Source organism: Capsaspora owczarzaki (assembly GCF_000151315.2).
Source record: "Capsaspora owczarzaki ATCC 30864 unplaced genomic scaffold supercont2.1, whole genome shotgun sequence".
In the NCBI taxonomy this organism is placed as follows: Eukaryota; class Filasterea; order Ministeriida; family Capsasporidae; genus Capsaspora; species Capsaspora owczarzaki.
The window spans coordinates 2,679,948-2,696,252 of NW_011887292.1; the positions used below are offsets into that span (position 1 = coordinate 2,679,948).

Sequence of the window (16,305 nt, forward strand, 5' to 3'; positions counted from 1 at the left end):
AAGCCTCAACGACCTCAGAGCAGTTAGTTCAGTAGCACACGATGTAGCAACAATAAAGTGTGCTGTGGGATGCGATGTCGTTGGGGGCCGTTTTGCTGGCTGCCAGTCCGCTCCATTCACTTCTTCTGAGACCGACAGTAGTTGCCTCCGTTGTTCTTCTTTTTATTCTTGTTTTGCGCTTTCGTCCTATCACTCTTTTTTTTTTTTTATTACTGGTTGATTTTTGCACTGTGCCATGCTTGCTCAGTCGGCCGTTGTCCGCACCATTGCCTCGTCGCTCGGCCGCCACTCGCAGTCCCGCGTCGCTGCCCTGTCCACCCACGCTGCTGCGCTGGCCGCGTCTCCGGCGTCGCCTTCACCATCATCGTCTGCGTCCGGTGCTCACAAGCGCCACCAGATCGCCCTCGAGCAACTCAAGCGGGAGCAGCAGGCAGTCCAAAACCTGCGACGCGAGCAGGCTCGTGGCCCGAACATTCGCATGGCCCTCGGACTGCTGCTGTTTGTCGTTGGAGCATGTATGTGGTCTTGCTATTAGCTTGAGTCACTCGACTCGAGCGAGAGGCAGGGGGGTGGGTGGGCAGCAGGGAGAGCGAGAGAGACCTTGCACTCGTCCCCCCACAACGGCCTTGCTCATCTGCGAAGACACTGACTTGTCGTTGTGTGTGACATTGTCGTGGTTTTGGGTTGTAGACGCATACACGCTGTCCTCTGTTCGCCAAGAAGACTTTACCGGCGTCGATGCCTCGAGCGCGTCCGGTCGACCTGTCAATGCGCCGCCCACTTCCGCGTCACCCACTGCTTCGCGATGATAAACGAGGATGATGCAGCCATGGTGTGTGTGTGCGTCCAAATCATGCTAAGTGTAACAGTTTCATGTCCATCCGTTCTCTTTTGATCCAAAAACAGGTGAATTTCCAAGAGAAAAGGGAATCACAAGACAGACAGACACACACACAGACACACAAACAAAACACGCACAGCAGGTCACACATAGCAAAGCACAAACTCGTGGTTTTAGCGGGCTCCAAAGCGGAAGGACAAGCTGGGCTTTGGCGGAGCACTCGAGCTGGCTTGGGAGAAAGAGTATCCGCCCGAGCGAGTCGACAGGTCGGCAGCTGCAGTACAACAAAAGCAGGATGAAGTTGTCAGTCAATGCGCCATACAACTCCCAAGGCGAGCCACACACGATCTGGGGGAGGGGGTTGTGCTTACCAACTGCGTTCTTGATGCCCTGGCCGTAGTTGTTGACACGCTCATACACGCTCGCAAAGTTTGGCTCGTTCTGGAACAGGGTGACGAACAGGGTGTGGTGTTGGGTTTCCAGATCTAGAAGGAAGGATGGAAAGAGAGACAATCGGAAGTGAGGGCACACGTACACACAATCCACACATACACACCCCTACAGCAAAAAATTCCCCTCCTTACTGCGCAAAAATTCAGAGAGGACCAAGAGTGGATCATCCTCGTTTTCCAGCTCATCCAAGAGCTCGAACTTGGCTTCCAGGTCTTCGTCATCCTGCAGGCTGTCGGCCAGAGCGGAGGCTTGTTGTGCCTTGTACAAGAGCTGCGCCATGTAGTCGTCATGCTGCGCGGCGTCATCCTCTCCCAATTCACCAGCCTCCAAGCCGGAACCATTCTCACGAGGATCATGCGGCTCATCGTCATTGTCGAAATCCTCGTTTTCATAACGCTTGGCCAGGTTGGCCTTGAACTTGTGGCGTTCTAAGTGATTAAGAGCACCCAAGAATAGTGGAGGAACAGAAAATTGAGCAGTCGGTCGGTGGCACAACGCACAGCAGCAGCAACAACAACAAAAAACAAAAACAAAAAAACAACACCAAAAACAGCAACAACAACAACAAAAAACCCCTCGAACAGTGGATCGTACCATCCAGAAGGTCGAGCACACGCGAAGACGAATGAGACAGTGTCATGCCAATATGGGGCAAGCAGCTGAGCACGTCTGCAGGCAGGTCGGTCACAGGCATTGCCAGAATAGCCACGAGAGCGGCCACAAGAAGCTGGTGGTCGCGAATCCTAAACGCACAATAAAATGAAACCAGTGGCAGGCGTCGCAAGGAAAAGGAAAGATACAACAAGGACAAGGCAAGCATTTCAAAGTGAGGCTGAGCAACGCAGACGTGCAAATTTCAGGGAGTAAGGACAAGCACTGCGAGAAGCATTACGTGTCTGCATGTGCCACGCCAACTCGGACCATCTCAAGCAGGCCGGGAACACCCTGCCCTTGAACCTGGACCAGCCACGAGTACCCTTGCAATCCGTTAAAGGCAAGGGCGACGAGAATAAACTCAAGGCAACGGGCCGGGAGGTACTCGACGATGCATGGTTGCTGTCGGAAGGCGACAGGTCCAACGATGCTGCAGGCCGCGGAAACGAACTGTTCAAGACAAGGCACAAGGTGGTGAGTCACGGACGCCAAAAAAAAAAAAAAAAAAAAAAAAAGTAATCCGAGTTTTGTTGTGACCCGCAAGTGTAGTAGTGCTTACCTCCGGGGGCACCAGTTCGCGAACATCTTGTGCAATCGCCTGGAGCAAAATGGCTTGCAGAACGCGCGAAATGGCGCTGCGGTCTTGATCACCAACACTGGAATGGACGAAGGCGAACTGGAATTGCTCAACCACGCTCATAGCCATGCCCGAAGTGAAGAGCCATTCGACTTGAACATTCACGCACTGAATCAACAAGTCGACAAACTCTGAAACAAGCAATCAATCGCCCAAACAGACCAAATGAGAACACACAAGTCATGCTTGCGCGCACGGGATTCGATTCCGACACAAACCTGGGGTGTAGCTCAGGTAATGCGAGTGGTAGTTCTCAAAGATCTTGGAGAAGAGGGCGACAACATCAGGGGAAACTTGCTGCTGGTTGGAGATGACGCTCGTGACGAGTTCAAGAGCGCCCTCCAAATAGTTGGCAAGATGATGCGAAACAACATCCATGAGCAACTGGAATACGCTCGGTTGAGCTGCTGCAAACACCTGCAGTCCCCCCCCCGGAAAAAACCAACAAGTCGGTAGAAACAAAGCATAAACGTAAGAATGCGTTTGTTTTTTTAGCCCTCAGTTCCCCTCTGATTGACACCCTTACCACTTCGTTCGCGTAAGGAGTGTCTGCATCCTCGTAGGCATAGAGAATTTCCTGCATTGCTTCCAATGCATTCAACGCGTCGGGAGCGCCGCCTTGAGCCTCGTCTTCATCAGCCGCTTCTGGATCAGACTCGTCCGTCATGGCGCGCACAAACGATTGATACTGATGAATGGGGGGGGGCAGCAAAAGAAGTTGGAGGAGAAAAAAAAAACACGGCAGGCAGAATGAGCAAAACGAGAAAGAACAACTCAAACACATGTCGCGGAACTGAAAAAGGTCAGTCCTTGACATACCAAGTGTTGGAGCACGAGACCAGCGAGGGATGTCATTTCGGTCGAGTAGCTCTGCACAAATTGACTGAGGTAGGTAGGGATGGAGGGGAAGCGGACCTTGGACGTTTGCATCAAGTTCACCAAGCCTGCCAGAGATCCGACAACACGGGTGAGTTGCCGAGCAAACAAAAAAAGCCAACAAAATGGTGCCACAAACCCACCACCCACTCAGCATCAAGAAAGGAGCAAACACAACCTGGCTGACTTACGCGTAACCATGGGCTCGAGCTCAGCAACAAACAGGGGACGGCAGATCGGTGATTCGCGCGCAAGTGTGGACACGAGGTTGAAGGCCTCGAGAGCGACGACTGCAACAGGATCATGGAGCAGAGGCATGGACGCTTGGAGAATGGCCGCCGGTGTCTCAATCTTCTTGAACTTGTAAACGAGGCAGAAGTTGCGCAAGCACCAAAGCGCAACAAATCGGACCATAGGGTGGGGGCTGGTGAGCTCAGCGGGGAAGAAGTACAGAAGGGCAGGTTCCAGCATCGGTTGGTAGGCCTTGCGGCTGCGCATCACACGGCAGGCGATGAACGCCATGCGCATGGTCGCGACCTTGGCTTTAGCGGCTTCCATATCGTCGGGTGTGGGCGCGGGCTGAGCGTTCATTCGTTGCTGGATAAAGTTGTTAATGTCCTCAAAGACCATCGAGGTTCGTCGGTAGCACAGCTCGTACAGGAACTGGCGGGCCACGTCGGGAACGGTGGACTTGAACGAGTCTGCATCGTCGTGGAAGCTCAAGAAGTAGATGGGATCATCCTCCATGTCTTCCAGCTCTTCGTCCACAAACCGCTGCCATTCGCACAGCTGAGCCAACACGATCGGCAAGAAAGGCTTGAGTTGCTGCCAGCAGCCCTTCACGGACATGACGTTCAGGAGGAACGTCCAGCCGTGGCGCGCGACACCAATCGCCAATCGGATGCCCTGGTGTTTGATAGCAAATCAAACGTGCAAGGCTTGGTTGAGCATACGCCAAACAAAATTTACGATTTCACAGGCCTGCCGCAAGAATCCAACCTTTCGTTCTCCACCACCTCCTCTCGAACAGCCTTACCCGGGCTTCGGATTGCTCGAACGTTTGCAACGTGATCAGCTGAAGAGGAACACTCAAGCTTTGCTCGAATGCATCAGCAAATGCTTCGTACTCTGGGGTGGCATTTTCTCGGAGCCCGTAACTGCAGCAAAACACAAAAGCAAATCCTCTGGAATCAATGAAACAGCTTTTGACAAGACTGATGGTCCGTCACCCAGAGACAATCCGCAGTTTTTTTTTGTTGTTGTTTTTACCGAGTGTGCAGCTTCATGAAAAGCTTGAACGCTTTGCGCTTGAGCGTCCATTCGGAGTGCAGCACTTCGTTTTCATCAGCCTCGGGGTCCAGATTGATGGCTTGCTGATAGGCCCAGGCTGGCTCTGAGATGGGCATTGCGGCAATGTGCATGACAGGCTGGAACCAGGACAGGAATTGCTCAATGGACGCCACCAAATGCGACGGAAGTGAATACTGTACAGTGCGGGTTTTGTGTGTGTGTGCGTGTGTGGGGATTCGAGAATCGTGTCAAACGATGGGTGAGGAGAGCGACGCACCGCGGAATTTCACGACCGACGCGAAGCTCCCATTGAAACTTACCACAGTCAACTGCTGCAGGGTGTTCAGCAAGTCGCAGCACAGTTTGCGATGCTCGTGAGTGGCGACGGTGGTGGCGGACTGCAAATGGTGCACGATAAAAGGAAAGGTTGCTTCAAGCATGGCCTGAACTGCCGCCTTTTCCTCATCCGTGTCCAAGTTACTGCGCAACAACAACAACAACAACACACGCAGCGCAACCAAGCGTCAATACCACATTCATCAATCAAACGATCATCAGAGGGACACAATCAACATACTAGTAAGAATCGGCAAAGCAGTCCAACGTGGTGGCGGCTGCTTGTTGGTAGGCTGGTCGGCCGTCCGACAAGAAGGTACGCACGGTGGCGAGGAGATCTGTCCAGTATTCCGAATACTTGTTGGCGTAAACTAAGCTGTCCACAACGACGGCGAGTTGCGCACTGTTTTTTTTTTGTTTATGAGTGTAAAGTGGCCAACGCGGCGCGATGTGCAGGCAGGCAGTCAGTGAGTCCGTGAGTCAGTTAGGGATGAAGAGTGGCCTGGAGCAAAGTGCTCGGCATTGAGAGCGTACCGAATCTTTGAGTCACTGCACGAGGCCAAAGACTGGAGCACGTTGTTCGCCAGCACGACGAGATCCTCGCGCGGGACGGTATTTTGGAACTCGTGGAGGGCGGCGGCCAGATCCGCATCGCGGGAGGCATAAGCACCGTGCGCGGCGGTAAAAGTGGCCACTGCTTTCTGCAGGCGCACTTTCAGCTGAGTGGCGGCTGTTTGCCGGTGACAAAACAAGCAAACCAAACGACAGAGGACGGTTCAATGTGTGTGTGTGTGCGTGAGAGATAGGGATTCAAAGCCACGAGAAGTAGACAGACAAAGGTGCCGTACCAAACAGACGAGCATTCGGCTCCACAGTCGAGTTGATGGCAATGCGCAACAGCGAAACAGTGAATCCAGGAGTCGTTGCCGCCTATAGTGCAGATCACAGTGCCGTGATGAGTGCATTGTGCATCTGAGATTTGCTGTCCAAAGTGTCTGAGAGAGGGAGGGATTGCGTACCGCGTTGAGCCACTGCTCGATTTCGACCATTTGCTCGGTGGACACTGCCGTGCCAGCAGCCACGCAAACCTGCACGAACGGTTGCAACTCGGCCTCAAGCGGCTGCGAGGTTGCCGGGTCGAGTGACGGATCCATACTGGTTTGAGTGCTCCTATGAAACACAAAAACCAACGTCAGTCAGAACAAAGGAGCGCAACGCAACGTGGTCACAGCCCGCAGCCGCAATTGACCAGGCGTCGATGGACTGGGCTAGGGTTGGAGTTAGGGGGTTTAGAGGTCCGGAGGCTGAGGTTTGAGGATTGGGACAATGCATGAGCCGCGTGCAATAAAACAAAAGAAAAAAAAATCGCTCGGCACAAATGCCACCACGCTTTTCCATTCCACGCAGTCCGCACCCCACCAACACAGAAGGGCCCACTGTGGGCCAATGCACTGCCAAGCAACACATCAGCGAGTTGGCCGTGAGCGTGGCGCGTCTGACTCGGAGCGGTCGCTTGTGTTCGTGTTGACAGGGTTTGGCGGGAAAAACACCGCGTGGCCCCCTTCAGCTTCATCGTCAGCTTCAGCTTCTCAAGCCTGCGATTGGCATCCGGCTGTTGCTGCAGGCCGCTGACCAGTCAGGAGGGCGTGTTGATTGGAGCACTTGAGCAACGGTGCGTCGTGGAGATGGGAGAGAAACGGAAGCGGGGAGCAATGTCCTTCATCGTTGAGCCACACAAGCTTACAATGCAAAGGTTATTGGAAAAAAAGAAAAAAAAGGAAGAGAGAGCGAAACAGAGGAGGATGAGATGCTCACAAAGTGAAAGAACACATCCACCAAATACAAATTACAATGCCAGCAAGAGCAATGACAGCGTGAAAGGGAGCGAGCCAACCGGAACATCCCGCTGTCCACAGTTCCATCGCTCCAAGCAATGTGTGGAAGACTCGCAAACGCGCACATAGGCTGATCGAGCAACCATAATGCTCAGCAACTTGGTGCGTTGTTGCAAAAAAACGCGTCCTATTTCGAGTCGACCGACTTGTCTTAGACCCCGATTCAAGTTTTCAGTTTCAGCAAGTTTTCAACTCATTCCACCTCCTCGCCTCGCCACCGATGAATTGCAGCTTAGGAATACAATTATCAGACCGACGCTTATAACGATGATGGTACTGCTTGAAGCCAATCCGAATGAAGGATTGTGCAATGCGCCAGTCTCTATTGTTCTCGCCAATTCTGTCGCGTGAAGCCATGCCAGCTGCATCCAAAGCGCAGCCAACACCCGCCAAGGGCGCAAAGGCCGATTCCCCTGCTGCAAAGTATCAATCACCGCCGATCGCACGACGGACGCGTGCCGCCGCGGGTGCTTTGGCGACACCACAGCAGAGCGCTGCTGCGGCTGCACCACGAGGCGCCAAGCCACCTGCAAAGACTGCAGCAAAACAGACCGCCGCCGCCGCCACTCCGACGAGCTCGAAGAAGAAGGCTGCACCAAGCAGCCAGGACAGCGAAGACGACGAGGACTCTGCTGACGAGGACGCTGCTGACGAGGACCAACAAGAGGACGAGGATGAATCGGACAAAGCCAATCCTCCTCGTGGTGCAGCTGCGAAGGCTGCCGCTCTGAAGGGCAAGCCTGCGGCAAACGGTGCTACAGCAATGAAGATCGATGGCGAGGACGACCAAGAGTCAGGGTCGGAGGACGACGAGGACGAGGACGAGGACGAGGACGACGACGAGAACGCCGATAACTGGGAAGACGATGAAGACGATCTCGATGACCTGAATGATGAGGATGACGACCTCGATGGTGAAGACGACGACGACGACGACGACGACGACGATGATGATGATGATGATGATGTTATGGGTCAGGCCAGCGACGACGACGACGACGACGAACGTCCCAGCCGTCAACCAAAGCTCGCACCAGGCCTCGCGCTAGCAGACGCAATGTCGAAAATCCTGCGCAAGCAGGTTTCGGCCACTGAGGTGAGTGTGCCATGCTGTTCTGGTCGTTTATGTTTTTTTTTTGCTGCTAGATTTGACTGAAGCCCCGCCGTTTTCTGACTCTACCCATTTTCTTGGTTGCAACAGGCCCCAATTCTCTCCAAATCCAAAGCCATTGAGCGCAACATTGCCAAGGCACAGCAGGAAGAGCGCGAAATGCGAGTGAAAGCCGCAGAGCGAAAAGAGCTCGCGAACAAGGATCGCGTCATTCCCACCCTGGCGACACTCGAGCACGAGCGACAGCTGGTGCGCATTGCCACAAAAGGAGGTGTGTACACACGTGTGATTGATTTGTGGACGAGCTTTCTCTACTGGGTTGTTCTCACTCACATCACCCTTCTTTGTCGAATTGTCGAATCGCACAGTTGTCAAGCTCTTCAACGCAGTTAGCCAGCAACAAAAGCAAGCAGAAACCGGACCTGCCAGCACAACCAAGAAAGCTCAAGGTATGCCATTTGTTCGACTCGACTCGTTGCTGTGAAAGGCTTGTGTGCGTTTCCGAATCTCATTTTTCTGTCATTCCGTTGGGGGTCGCGAACTCTTTGTAGTCGAGGCGTCTACCTTGACCAAACAGACATTCTTTGACATGCTGAAGCAACCCGAGACTGGGCGGCCCGCCAGTGAGGTATGTATTTGCGGACGAGAGTCTTGTCAGGGAGACAAATGACAAAATCCGCCCTAACGTGCGTTCGGTTTTTGTGTGTAGACAACTCCTGCCTCGGCCAACACTGCACCTGCTGTCGCCACGGCGGAGGGCGGCTGGCTGCGCGACGATTACATGATGGGCGCAAAGATGAAGGATTGGGACAAGGAAGAGCAGGAGGCAGATTTTGAGGATGAAATGGAAGCCTTGTGAGCGCTGATGCATTGTCGTCGCAATACCCAAGAAGACATCATGTACTTCCTTTTCAGTTTTGCAGAGTTGATCCAGATACAAATTGGCAACATGGAAACGATCAAGATTGTTTTATTTGTTAGACTAGAAAAAAAGGCAACCAAACCATATACCGTGTAGGGAAGCGGGGACGAATGGATTAGTCGACCTCCTCGATGGTGGGGCCAGCGGCGGGATCGGCAGTAGCGCCGGCGCCGGGTCCTTGCCAGCCGCCTTCAGCGCCAGGCATGCCGCCGGGGGCAGCGCCGCCTTGGTAGGCCTTGGCAATGATGGGGCTGCAAGCCTTCTCGAGCTCCTTGAGACGGTGCTCAAACTCCTCCTTCTCGGCGAGCTGGTTGGCCTCGAGCCACTTCATGGCCTCCTCAACCTTCTCGGTGACGGTCTTCTTGTCCTCGTCCGAAAGCTTCTTGCTGAGGTTGTCGTCGTCGACAGCCTGCTTCATGTTGAAGCAGTAGCTCTCGAGGGCGTTCTTGCCAGCAACACGCTCGCGCTGGGCCTCGTCCTGGGCCTTGTACTTGTCAGCCTCAGCGACCATGCGCTCAATCTCCTCCTTGGAGAGACGGCCCTTGTCGTTGGTGATGGTGATCTTGTTGACCTTGCCGGTGGACTTGTCGACGGCGGAAACGTTCAGGATGCCGTTGGCGTCAATGTCGAACGTGACCTCAATCTGGGGAACACCGCGGGGTGCCGGGGGAATGCCAGAGAGCTCAAACTTGCCGAGCAGGTTGTTGTCGCGGGTCATGGCACGCTCACCTTCGTAGACCTGGATGAGGACACCGGGCTGGTTGTCAGCGTAGGTGGTGAAGGTCTGGGTCTGCTTGGTGGGGATGGTGGTGTTGCGCTTGATGAGGGTGGTCATGACACCGCCAGCAGTCTCGAGGCCGAGGGAGAGGGGAGCAACGTCGAGGAGGAGGAGGTCCTGGACGGCCTCGCTCTTGTCGCCGGAAAGAATGGCGGCCTGGACGGCAGCACCGTAGGCAACAGCCTCATCGGGGTTGATGCTCTTGTTGAGCTCCTTGCCGTTGAAGAAGTCCTGGAGGAGCTTCTGGACCTTGGGGATGCGGGTGGAGCCACCGACGAGGACAATGTCGTCAATGGTGCCCTTGTCCATCTTGGCGTCGCGGAGCGACTTCTCGACGGGGTCGAGGGTGCCGCGGAAGAGATCAGCGCAGAGCTCCTCAAAGCGGGCACGGGTGATCTTGGTGTAAAAGTCAACGCCCTCAAAGAGCGAGTCAATCTCGATCGAGGCCTCAGTGGACGACGAGAGGGTGCGCTTTGCGCGCTCGCAAGCAGTGCGCAGGCGGCGGAGGGCGCGGGCAGAGGTGGAGAGATCCTTCTTCTCCTTGCGCTTGAACTCCTGGACAAAGTGGTTGACCATGCGGTTGTCGAAATCCTCGCCACCAAGGTGAGTGTCACCAGCAGTGGACTTGACCTCAAAGATGCCGTCCTCAATGGTGAGGACGGAGACGTCGAACGTGCCGCCGCCGAGATCGAAAATGAGAACGTGACGCTCGCCGCCAATCTTCTTGTCAAGACCGTAGGCAATAGCAGCGGCCGTGGGCTCGTTGATGATGCGGAGGACGTTCATGCCAGAGATGGTGCCGGCATCCTTGGTGGCCTGACGCTGCGAGTCGTTAAAGTAGGCGGGGACGGTGACGACGGCGTTGTTGATCGTCTTGCCGAGGTAGGCCTCAGCAGTCTCCTTCATCTTGAGCAAAACCATCGACGAGATCTCCTCGGGCGAGAAAACCTTCTCCTCACCCTTGTAGTTGACCTGGATCTTGGGCTTGGTGGCCTCGTTGACAATCTTGAAGGGCCAGTGCTTCATGTCCGACTGAACGGCGGGGTCGTCAAAGCGACGGCCAATGAGGCGCTTGGCGTCGAAAACAGTGTTCTCGGGGTTCATGGCGACCTGGTTCTTGGCGGCATCACCGATGAGACGCTCAGTGTCGGTGAAGGCAACGTACGAAGGGGTGGTGCGGTTGCCCTGGTCGTTGGCGATGATTTCGACCTTGCCGTGTTGGAAGACACCGACGCTGTTTTTCAAAAGAAACAAAGGAGAAAACGAGTGAGTGCAAGAATCAATGATAAAATTCGGGGTGGTAGTGAGACTTAATCGAAAATAAAAAAAACCAACAGATAATCGAATTGACTGAAAACAAACGCTTGTGGGATTTTTGATTTTGTTTCATCAATTTTTTTCTTCTGCTGCTGCTGCTTTTAGACTTTCTCGCTCTTTTTGTTGTTTGATGCTCGTTGTTTTTGTTGTTGCCGTCGTTTGACCATCAATGCAGCGTTTGGCGCTTGCATTGACATCACCGCCGAGACAAAAAGCAAATGAACAAAAGCACGAGATCGTCCTTTTTTTTTTTTTCCGTTTTTTTTTGTTTCCTTTTCGCTCACTGAGCAAAACAACGCAACTCGTGTTGCAGATTGCACGACGCGCGTTCCCACAACGACGCACAACGGCGCGAAGAGTGAGATGGACGACAAGATACGCTCAATCTGGACGCACAAACGCGCGTCGGAAGGAAGCTGCTGCGCGTCACGCGCGCCGCGGCGAAGCTCTTGGAAGGCGATGGAAGGCGATGGAAGGTGGCAAAAAAAATCGGGGAAAAAAAAAAGACCCATTTTGCGTTGTGACCCAAAGTTGCTGGCCAACAGCGAGCTGGACACTCGATATCAACCAAAACTCATAGCAGCACGAGGAACGCGCGACCACGCGGCAGGGGAAAACGGCGCAGGGAAATGAAAAGAAAAACGAAAAAAAAAAACGAAAAAAAAGAAGGAAAAAAAGAAAAAAGACAAAAAAACACATGGCCACGCTTGCGACGCTGACACAGTCAACGAGCACAGTCAACGGGCGACGTGAATGCCGCGCATGACGAGGAGGGTTTGAATAACGAAGAGGCGAGTGTGTTTGAAAGCGTACCAAGAGTAGGTGGTGCCGAGATCAATGCCGACAGCGAGTTGAGTAGCCATTGTGATTTGGTTTGGTGTTGCAGGCGAAAGAGTGAGCATCATCCAAAAATAGGAGCCGCGCAGTTAAAGATTGCTTCTTCGCCGGGAGCAAAAAAAAAAAAAAAAAAAAAGAGCAGAGTGCCGCATTTCCAGAGTTGGATTGCGAGCGGGCAATGGCGGCGAAGAGGTGGGGGAATGAGAGCGAGATTGGAGGCAAATCTGCGCAAAATCGATGCGCTTCGTGCTCAACTGCTCGGCTGGCGAAAACAGTGCATGTGGGCCAGCAACATGCCAGTGCACTCGGTATCCAAGTTTCATGGCGGGGAGCTCTTTGCGACGGAGGAAGGAGTACAATTTTGGCTTCCAGATCTCAGCACTTTTTGCCGCCACATTTGATCGCGTCCGAACCAGTTCATCGCTCCCACCTCACCCCTTTCGTTGTTTTGGAGCTTTCGTTCGCATGTCCATGAATGTGCTGCCCACATTATTTTATGACAGTCATACTTTTTTTTTTTTTCTTCTCGCTCTTTTGTTTCTTCTGGCTGATTGTTGCGGATTTTCCATGTCGTTGCTGCGCGATCTACTCGGAGGCAGCGGGGCGAGCGCACCCCCGTCTGCAGCTGCAGTGAGCTTGTCGCGGAGCTCTGCTTCCTTCCAGGCGACGAACGACCGGCACGACTACGAAATGGTGCAGCTCATCGGTAAGAGCGAAAACGTCCCGCAAAATCGAATGATGAGAGCGAGAAAAAAAAAAAAAAAAAAGAAAAAAAAAAAAAAAGGTCGCTCTGGGATTTTATTCTTGATCTCGGTCGTTTCTCTGGGATTTTATTCTTGATCTCGGTCGTTTGGGGGCGAATTGGTCAGCGGCGGCGCGCCTTTTCGGACGATGCGGCGCGACTGGCGATGCACATGGCATTGGCGATCTCCAAGGAGGAGTCTTTCGAGCCTTTCGTGCACAGGCAGTCGATGCAAGCCAAACAGCATTCAAACGGTTGCACTTAAAAAAAAAAAAAAAAGTAAAAAAAAACCTTCCAATCGTGTCGCTGGATTTTTTCTTGTTTTTTTTTTTTTCATTGTTCGGCGCATTGTGCAGTGGAGTCCTCGACGCGACAGCCAGACGCGTTCTACCAGTAGTGCCCCTCGCTGTCGCTGCATCCTGACTGCCAGGTCTTGTTTGGGGGGGGCCCTCAAGTGAGGTGCTGGATCGCTGGTTGGATTTTTTTTCTTTTTTTTTTTCAAACAAAACTTTTTATCACCTTTTCTTTTTTTCGTTTCCTTGTTGACGACGCGTGTCCGCGGCCGAGGCCGAGGGAGGGAGGCAAACCGACAACATGTCTGGAGGGAGCGACCTGCCTTGGACGCTGGGCACTGGCTGACGGCCCAATCGCCGACCAGTCGCGGGGCCCAAATCGCGCGAGACCAAGCAGGAAGGAAAAAGGTCGCCGAGGAGGAGAGGCCCCAGCTCTCCCCCAATGCAACCGTCTCTCTGGGACCTGGGAGACGTGGGGGGATGCGTGGTCACACTTGTCGCATGCGATTTACAGGCAGGGCCTTGTTGATTTGGAAACTGGAGCAATCGCAGCATTGTTCAACCAGCACTGCGAGAAAACCCATAAAAATCGCCGTCCTGTTCAACTCGACCTTCTTGTTGAACTCGACCTCTGGAAAACCAACCGCTCTCGATGCATCTCGCTGACTTGTGTGCATCCTCTGTCTCGTCATTGTTCCGTGTGACGGCGCCTCTGTGTCGTGCGTGCGCAGGTATCAAGGCGTCCGGTGCACATTCCGTGTACCTGTGCAAATTCAAGCCCACCCAAGCGCTCGTTGCTGTCAAGAAGGTGTCGCTGGAGCACGTCGAGTATAGTGCATGGGAAGCTGAGATGGTAAGCCTCTTTTTTGGAAAGCAGTGTGTTGCTGCTGCACGCCAATCCTTTGGTGGCTCACCTGGTCATTTTCTTTGTCCCTTGACAGGAGGAATTGCGGCGGTTGCGGTGGCTCAAGCATCCCAACATCATTTCAGTCAGTCACACATTCATCTCCAGACACGAGCTCTATGTTGTATCGCCGTTTTTCTCGGGTGGTAAGTTTGTTTTTTGTTTTTTCGAATTGCTGTTCGTGCGGTCGATCGCTCCACACCTTTCGCTTATGTTTTTTTTGCCCGTCATATCCTCCAATGTTTACTGTTTTCGCCATGCCATCAGGCTCCTGCGGCACCTTGTTGCAACACACTTTTAAGTCTGGGCTATCCGAGCCTCTTATTGCCTACCTATTGCGAGAAACACTTCGAGCTCTGGCTTACATTCACAGCAATTGGTTTATTCATCGGTAGGTCATTGCAGCCCAATGCTAGTTGAGCGCCTTGCACATCTCACACTCCATCTCGATTGGATTTTTCTCCGCAGTGATGTCAAAGCCAGCAATATCATGTTCGATTCAACAGGCGCCGTTGCGTTGCGCGATTTGAGCCACGCTGTTAGTATGCTGCGCGATGGCAAGCGGCAATACATTGCCTACCAATTTGCCGGGAGCAGTCCAGAGTCTGTGCCCTGGACTGCACCCGAAGTGCTCGAGCAAAATCTCCTTGGGTACGACAACAAGGCCGATATTTACAGCCTTGGCATCACCGCACTCGAATTAGCAACGGGTCAGGCGCCCTATTACGGTCTTCCGCCAACCAAGGTAGGACTTTACATGGGAAAATGTGTCTTTGGCGTTGCGCCTTGTCCTCAATCTTCCGCTTCCCCCCCCCCACGCCTTGCCACACACACATGCAGATCCTGCTGCTCAAGCTCCTTGGACCGTCACCACGTCTCGAGGACATGATTCTGGACAGCCACATGCGGTTTTCAAAGTCCTTCCGGACGTTTATCGACCTGTGTCTCAACCCCGATCCGAACGAGCGGCCTTCCGCCCTCAAGCTCCTAGACCATCCGTTTTTCAAGCAGGTTCGGCGGAGATCAAGCTTGATCCCGCAACTAGTACAATCCATCCCTCCACTCACACAGCGAATCAAGCGCGACTCTGCCTGGAGCGCGACGCTTGCTGCTTCGTCCGAGGATTTGCGCATCTTTGACGACGAGTCTGCAAGATCGAGTGCCATGCTCGGTATGTCAATCGTGTTTTGTTCGTTGAGCAAGGGAGGAATATCTTCAATCCTGTCCGATTCACTTTTTTTTTCCTTCTTTGTGATCCGCTCAGACGACCAAGACAATGGCCAAGACAATGGCCAATACAATGGCCAAGACAATGGACAACCAGCCAACTATGCCGGAGACGACTCTATGCTCGATGCAGCAGATTCGGTGGCAACATTGCAACCAACGTTTTCGGCTGCTCAAGTGCACGACCTCAACGCCCCCGAATTGAAAGAGTCCGAGTGCTTGTAGCTGCTCTCGCCTCGTTCCTGTCTCCGCATTATTTCATTTATTCTCTCAGAATGTTGCCCTCCGCGCTTGGAAGCCAAAAGGCCAAAAGAGCCAACCAACCCAAACAAACAAACAAAACAAATTATTATTGAAAGTACTGTACCACCAAAACAAACAATCACCATTACATCGCAAAAACAAGGAAAAGGAGTTGGCTAAAAGTGTTCAATCATCGTCGTCCTCGTAGACGAAGATCTCTGATTCCTCAAGGTAGTCAGTAGTGTGGTGCGCAAGGGTTGCGCCAGCAGCGTAGCCCAAAGCGCAAACGGCGATCACCTTGGCGATTCCAAAGCGGTTCTGGACACGCCATCCAAGGCAAGAGAAGCAACGAGATGATTGATGGATGAGCGAGCAGTTGGTCAATACAAATAAATACACAGCACCAGTATTGATCGGTTGTCTTCAATGCAAAAGCAAAGGGAGCGAACGACCGTTTGAAAGAAAAAAAAAAAAACCTGGAAAAACAAAAAAAAGGAGGATTGTTGTCGTCACTTTAGCGCACTTCTTCACTGGCGACTCGAAGCACGGGGTTGAAGGTAGACGGACGAGGTGAGCTGGAAAGAAGGCACCAGCAGCAGCACGAATCGCGCGTTCGAGGAAGAGTAACAGAAGAAAGAAAAAAAAAAGAAAAAAAAAAAGAAGAGAATTTGGGCAGAGTTGTCGTCGTCCTGGAGAGAGAGAGAGAGAGAGAGAGCGCGCGACTCACCACGGACGGCGGCGCTGGGATGGCCTCTGTGAACATGGTGCGCGCTGGGAGAGCCGAGGGAGACCGAACTGCAGCGGTGGCCAAGCGTCCCAACGATCGAGTCAACAACAGCATTTTGGTAGCTTCAAAAAAAAAAAAAAAAAAAAAAAGGATCAAAGAGTGGATTTTCAGATTTCAATCTGGTTTACAATCTCAATCAGTTTTTGTGTTGATCCTTCCATT

General features: G+C 53.0%; 6 protein-coding genes across 6 annotated transcripts; 3 read left to right on the plus strand and 3 right to left on the minus strand.

The window, feature by feature from the left end:
* The first annotated feature begins 202 nt into the window (after positions 1 to 202).
* CAOG_00842 (hypothetical protein) lies at positions 203 to 919 on the plus strand. The gene is made up of 2 exons (XM_004365656.2): positions 203 to 515; positions 691 to 919. The coding sequence occupies exons 1-2, from the start codon at positions 236 to 238 to the stop codon at positions 807 to 809; spliced, it is 399 nt and encodes a 132-aa protein (XP_004365713.1). The 5' UTR covers positions 203 to 235; the 3' UTR covers positions 810 to 919.
* On the minus strand, positions 840 to 6,863 carry CAOG_00843 (hypothetical protein). The gene is made up of 18 exons (XM_004365657.2): positions 6,832 to 6,863; positions 6,107 to 6,257; positions 5,936 to 6,017; positions 5,622 to 5,817; positions 5,329 to 5,490; positions 5,072 to 5,231; positions 4,731 to 4,945; positions 4,498 to 4,618; positions 3,653 to 4,367; positions 3,405 to 3,529; positions 3,112 to 3,273; positions 2,804 to 3,002; positions 2,508 to 2,716; positions 2,187 to 2,398; positions 1,889 to 2,037; positions 1,426 to 1,722; positions 1,213 to 1,326; positions 840 to 1,115 (listed from the first exon to the last, which is right to left on the minus strand). Exons 2-18 carry the CDS (start codon positions 6,239 to 6,241, stop codon positions 1,015 to 1,017), a joined length of 3,354 nt encoding a protein of 1,117 aa, XP_004365714.2. The 5' UTR covers positions 6,242 to 6,257; positions 6,832 to 6,863; the 3' UTR covers positions 840 to 1,014.
* A 429-nt stretch (positions 6,864 to 7,292) lies between these two features.
* CAOG_00844 (hypothetical protein) lies at positions 7,293 to 9,021 on the plus strand (the record flags this gene model as incomplete). Its single annotated transcript, XM_004365658.2, has 5 exons — positions 7,293 to 8,078; positions 8,184 to 8,364; positions 8,462 to 8,542; positions 8,645 to 8,721; positions 8,803 to 9,021. The coding sequence occupies 5 exons, from the start codon at positions 7,293 to 7,295 to the stop codon at positions 8,950 to 8,952; spliced, it is 1,275 nt and encodes a 424-aa protein (XP_004365715.1). The 3' UTR covers positions 8,953 to 9,021.
* Positions 9,022 to 9,049: 28 nt separating this feature from the next.
* Positions 9,050 to 12,047, minus strand: CAOG_00845 (heat shock protein 70). Its single transcript, XM_004365659.2, has 2 exons — positions 11,924 to 12,047; positions 9,050 to 11,027 (listed from the first exon to the last, which is right to left on the minus strand). Exons 1-2 carry the CDS (start codon positions 12,013 to 12,015, stop codon positions 9,131 to 9,133), a joined length of 1,989 nt encoding a protein of 662 aa, XP_004365716.2. The 5' UTR covers positions 12,016 to 12,047; the 3' UTR covers positions 9,050 to 9,130.
* A 467-nt stretch (positions 12,048 to 12,514) lies between these two features.
* Positions 12,515 to 15,338, plus strand: CAOG_00846 (serine/threonine-protein kinase ppk11; the record flags this gene model as incomplete). The annotated part of the gene is made up of 8 exons (XM_004365660.2): positions 12,515 to 12,653; positions 13,714 to 13,835; positions 13,924 to 14,032; positions 14,154 to 14,277; positions 14,355 to 14,631; positions 14,727 to 14,897; positions 14,958 to 15,057; positions 15,151 to 15,338. The coding sequence occupies 8 exons, from the start codon at positions 12,515 to 12,517 to the stop codon at positions 15,336 to 15,338; spliced, it is 1,230 nt and encodes a 409-aa protein (XP_004365717.2).
* Positions 15,339 to 15,469: 131 nt separating this feature from the next.
* On the minus strand, positions 15,470 to 16,230 carry CAOG_00847 (hypothetical protein). The gene is made up of 2 exons (XM_004365661.2): positions 16,084 to 16,230; positions 15,470 to 15,674 (listed from the first exon to the last, which is right to left on the minus strand). The coding sequence occupies exons 1-2, from the start codon at positions 16,195 to 16,197 to the stop codon at positions 15,543 to 15,545; spliced, it is 246 nt and encodes an 81-aa protein (XP_004365718.1). The 5' UTR covers positions 16,198 to 16,230; the 3' UTR covers positions 15,470 to 15,542.
* Between the last annotated feature and the right edge of the window lie 75 nt (positions 16,231 to 16,305).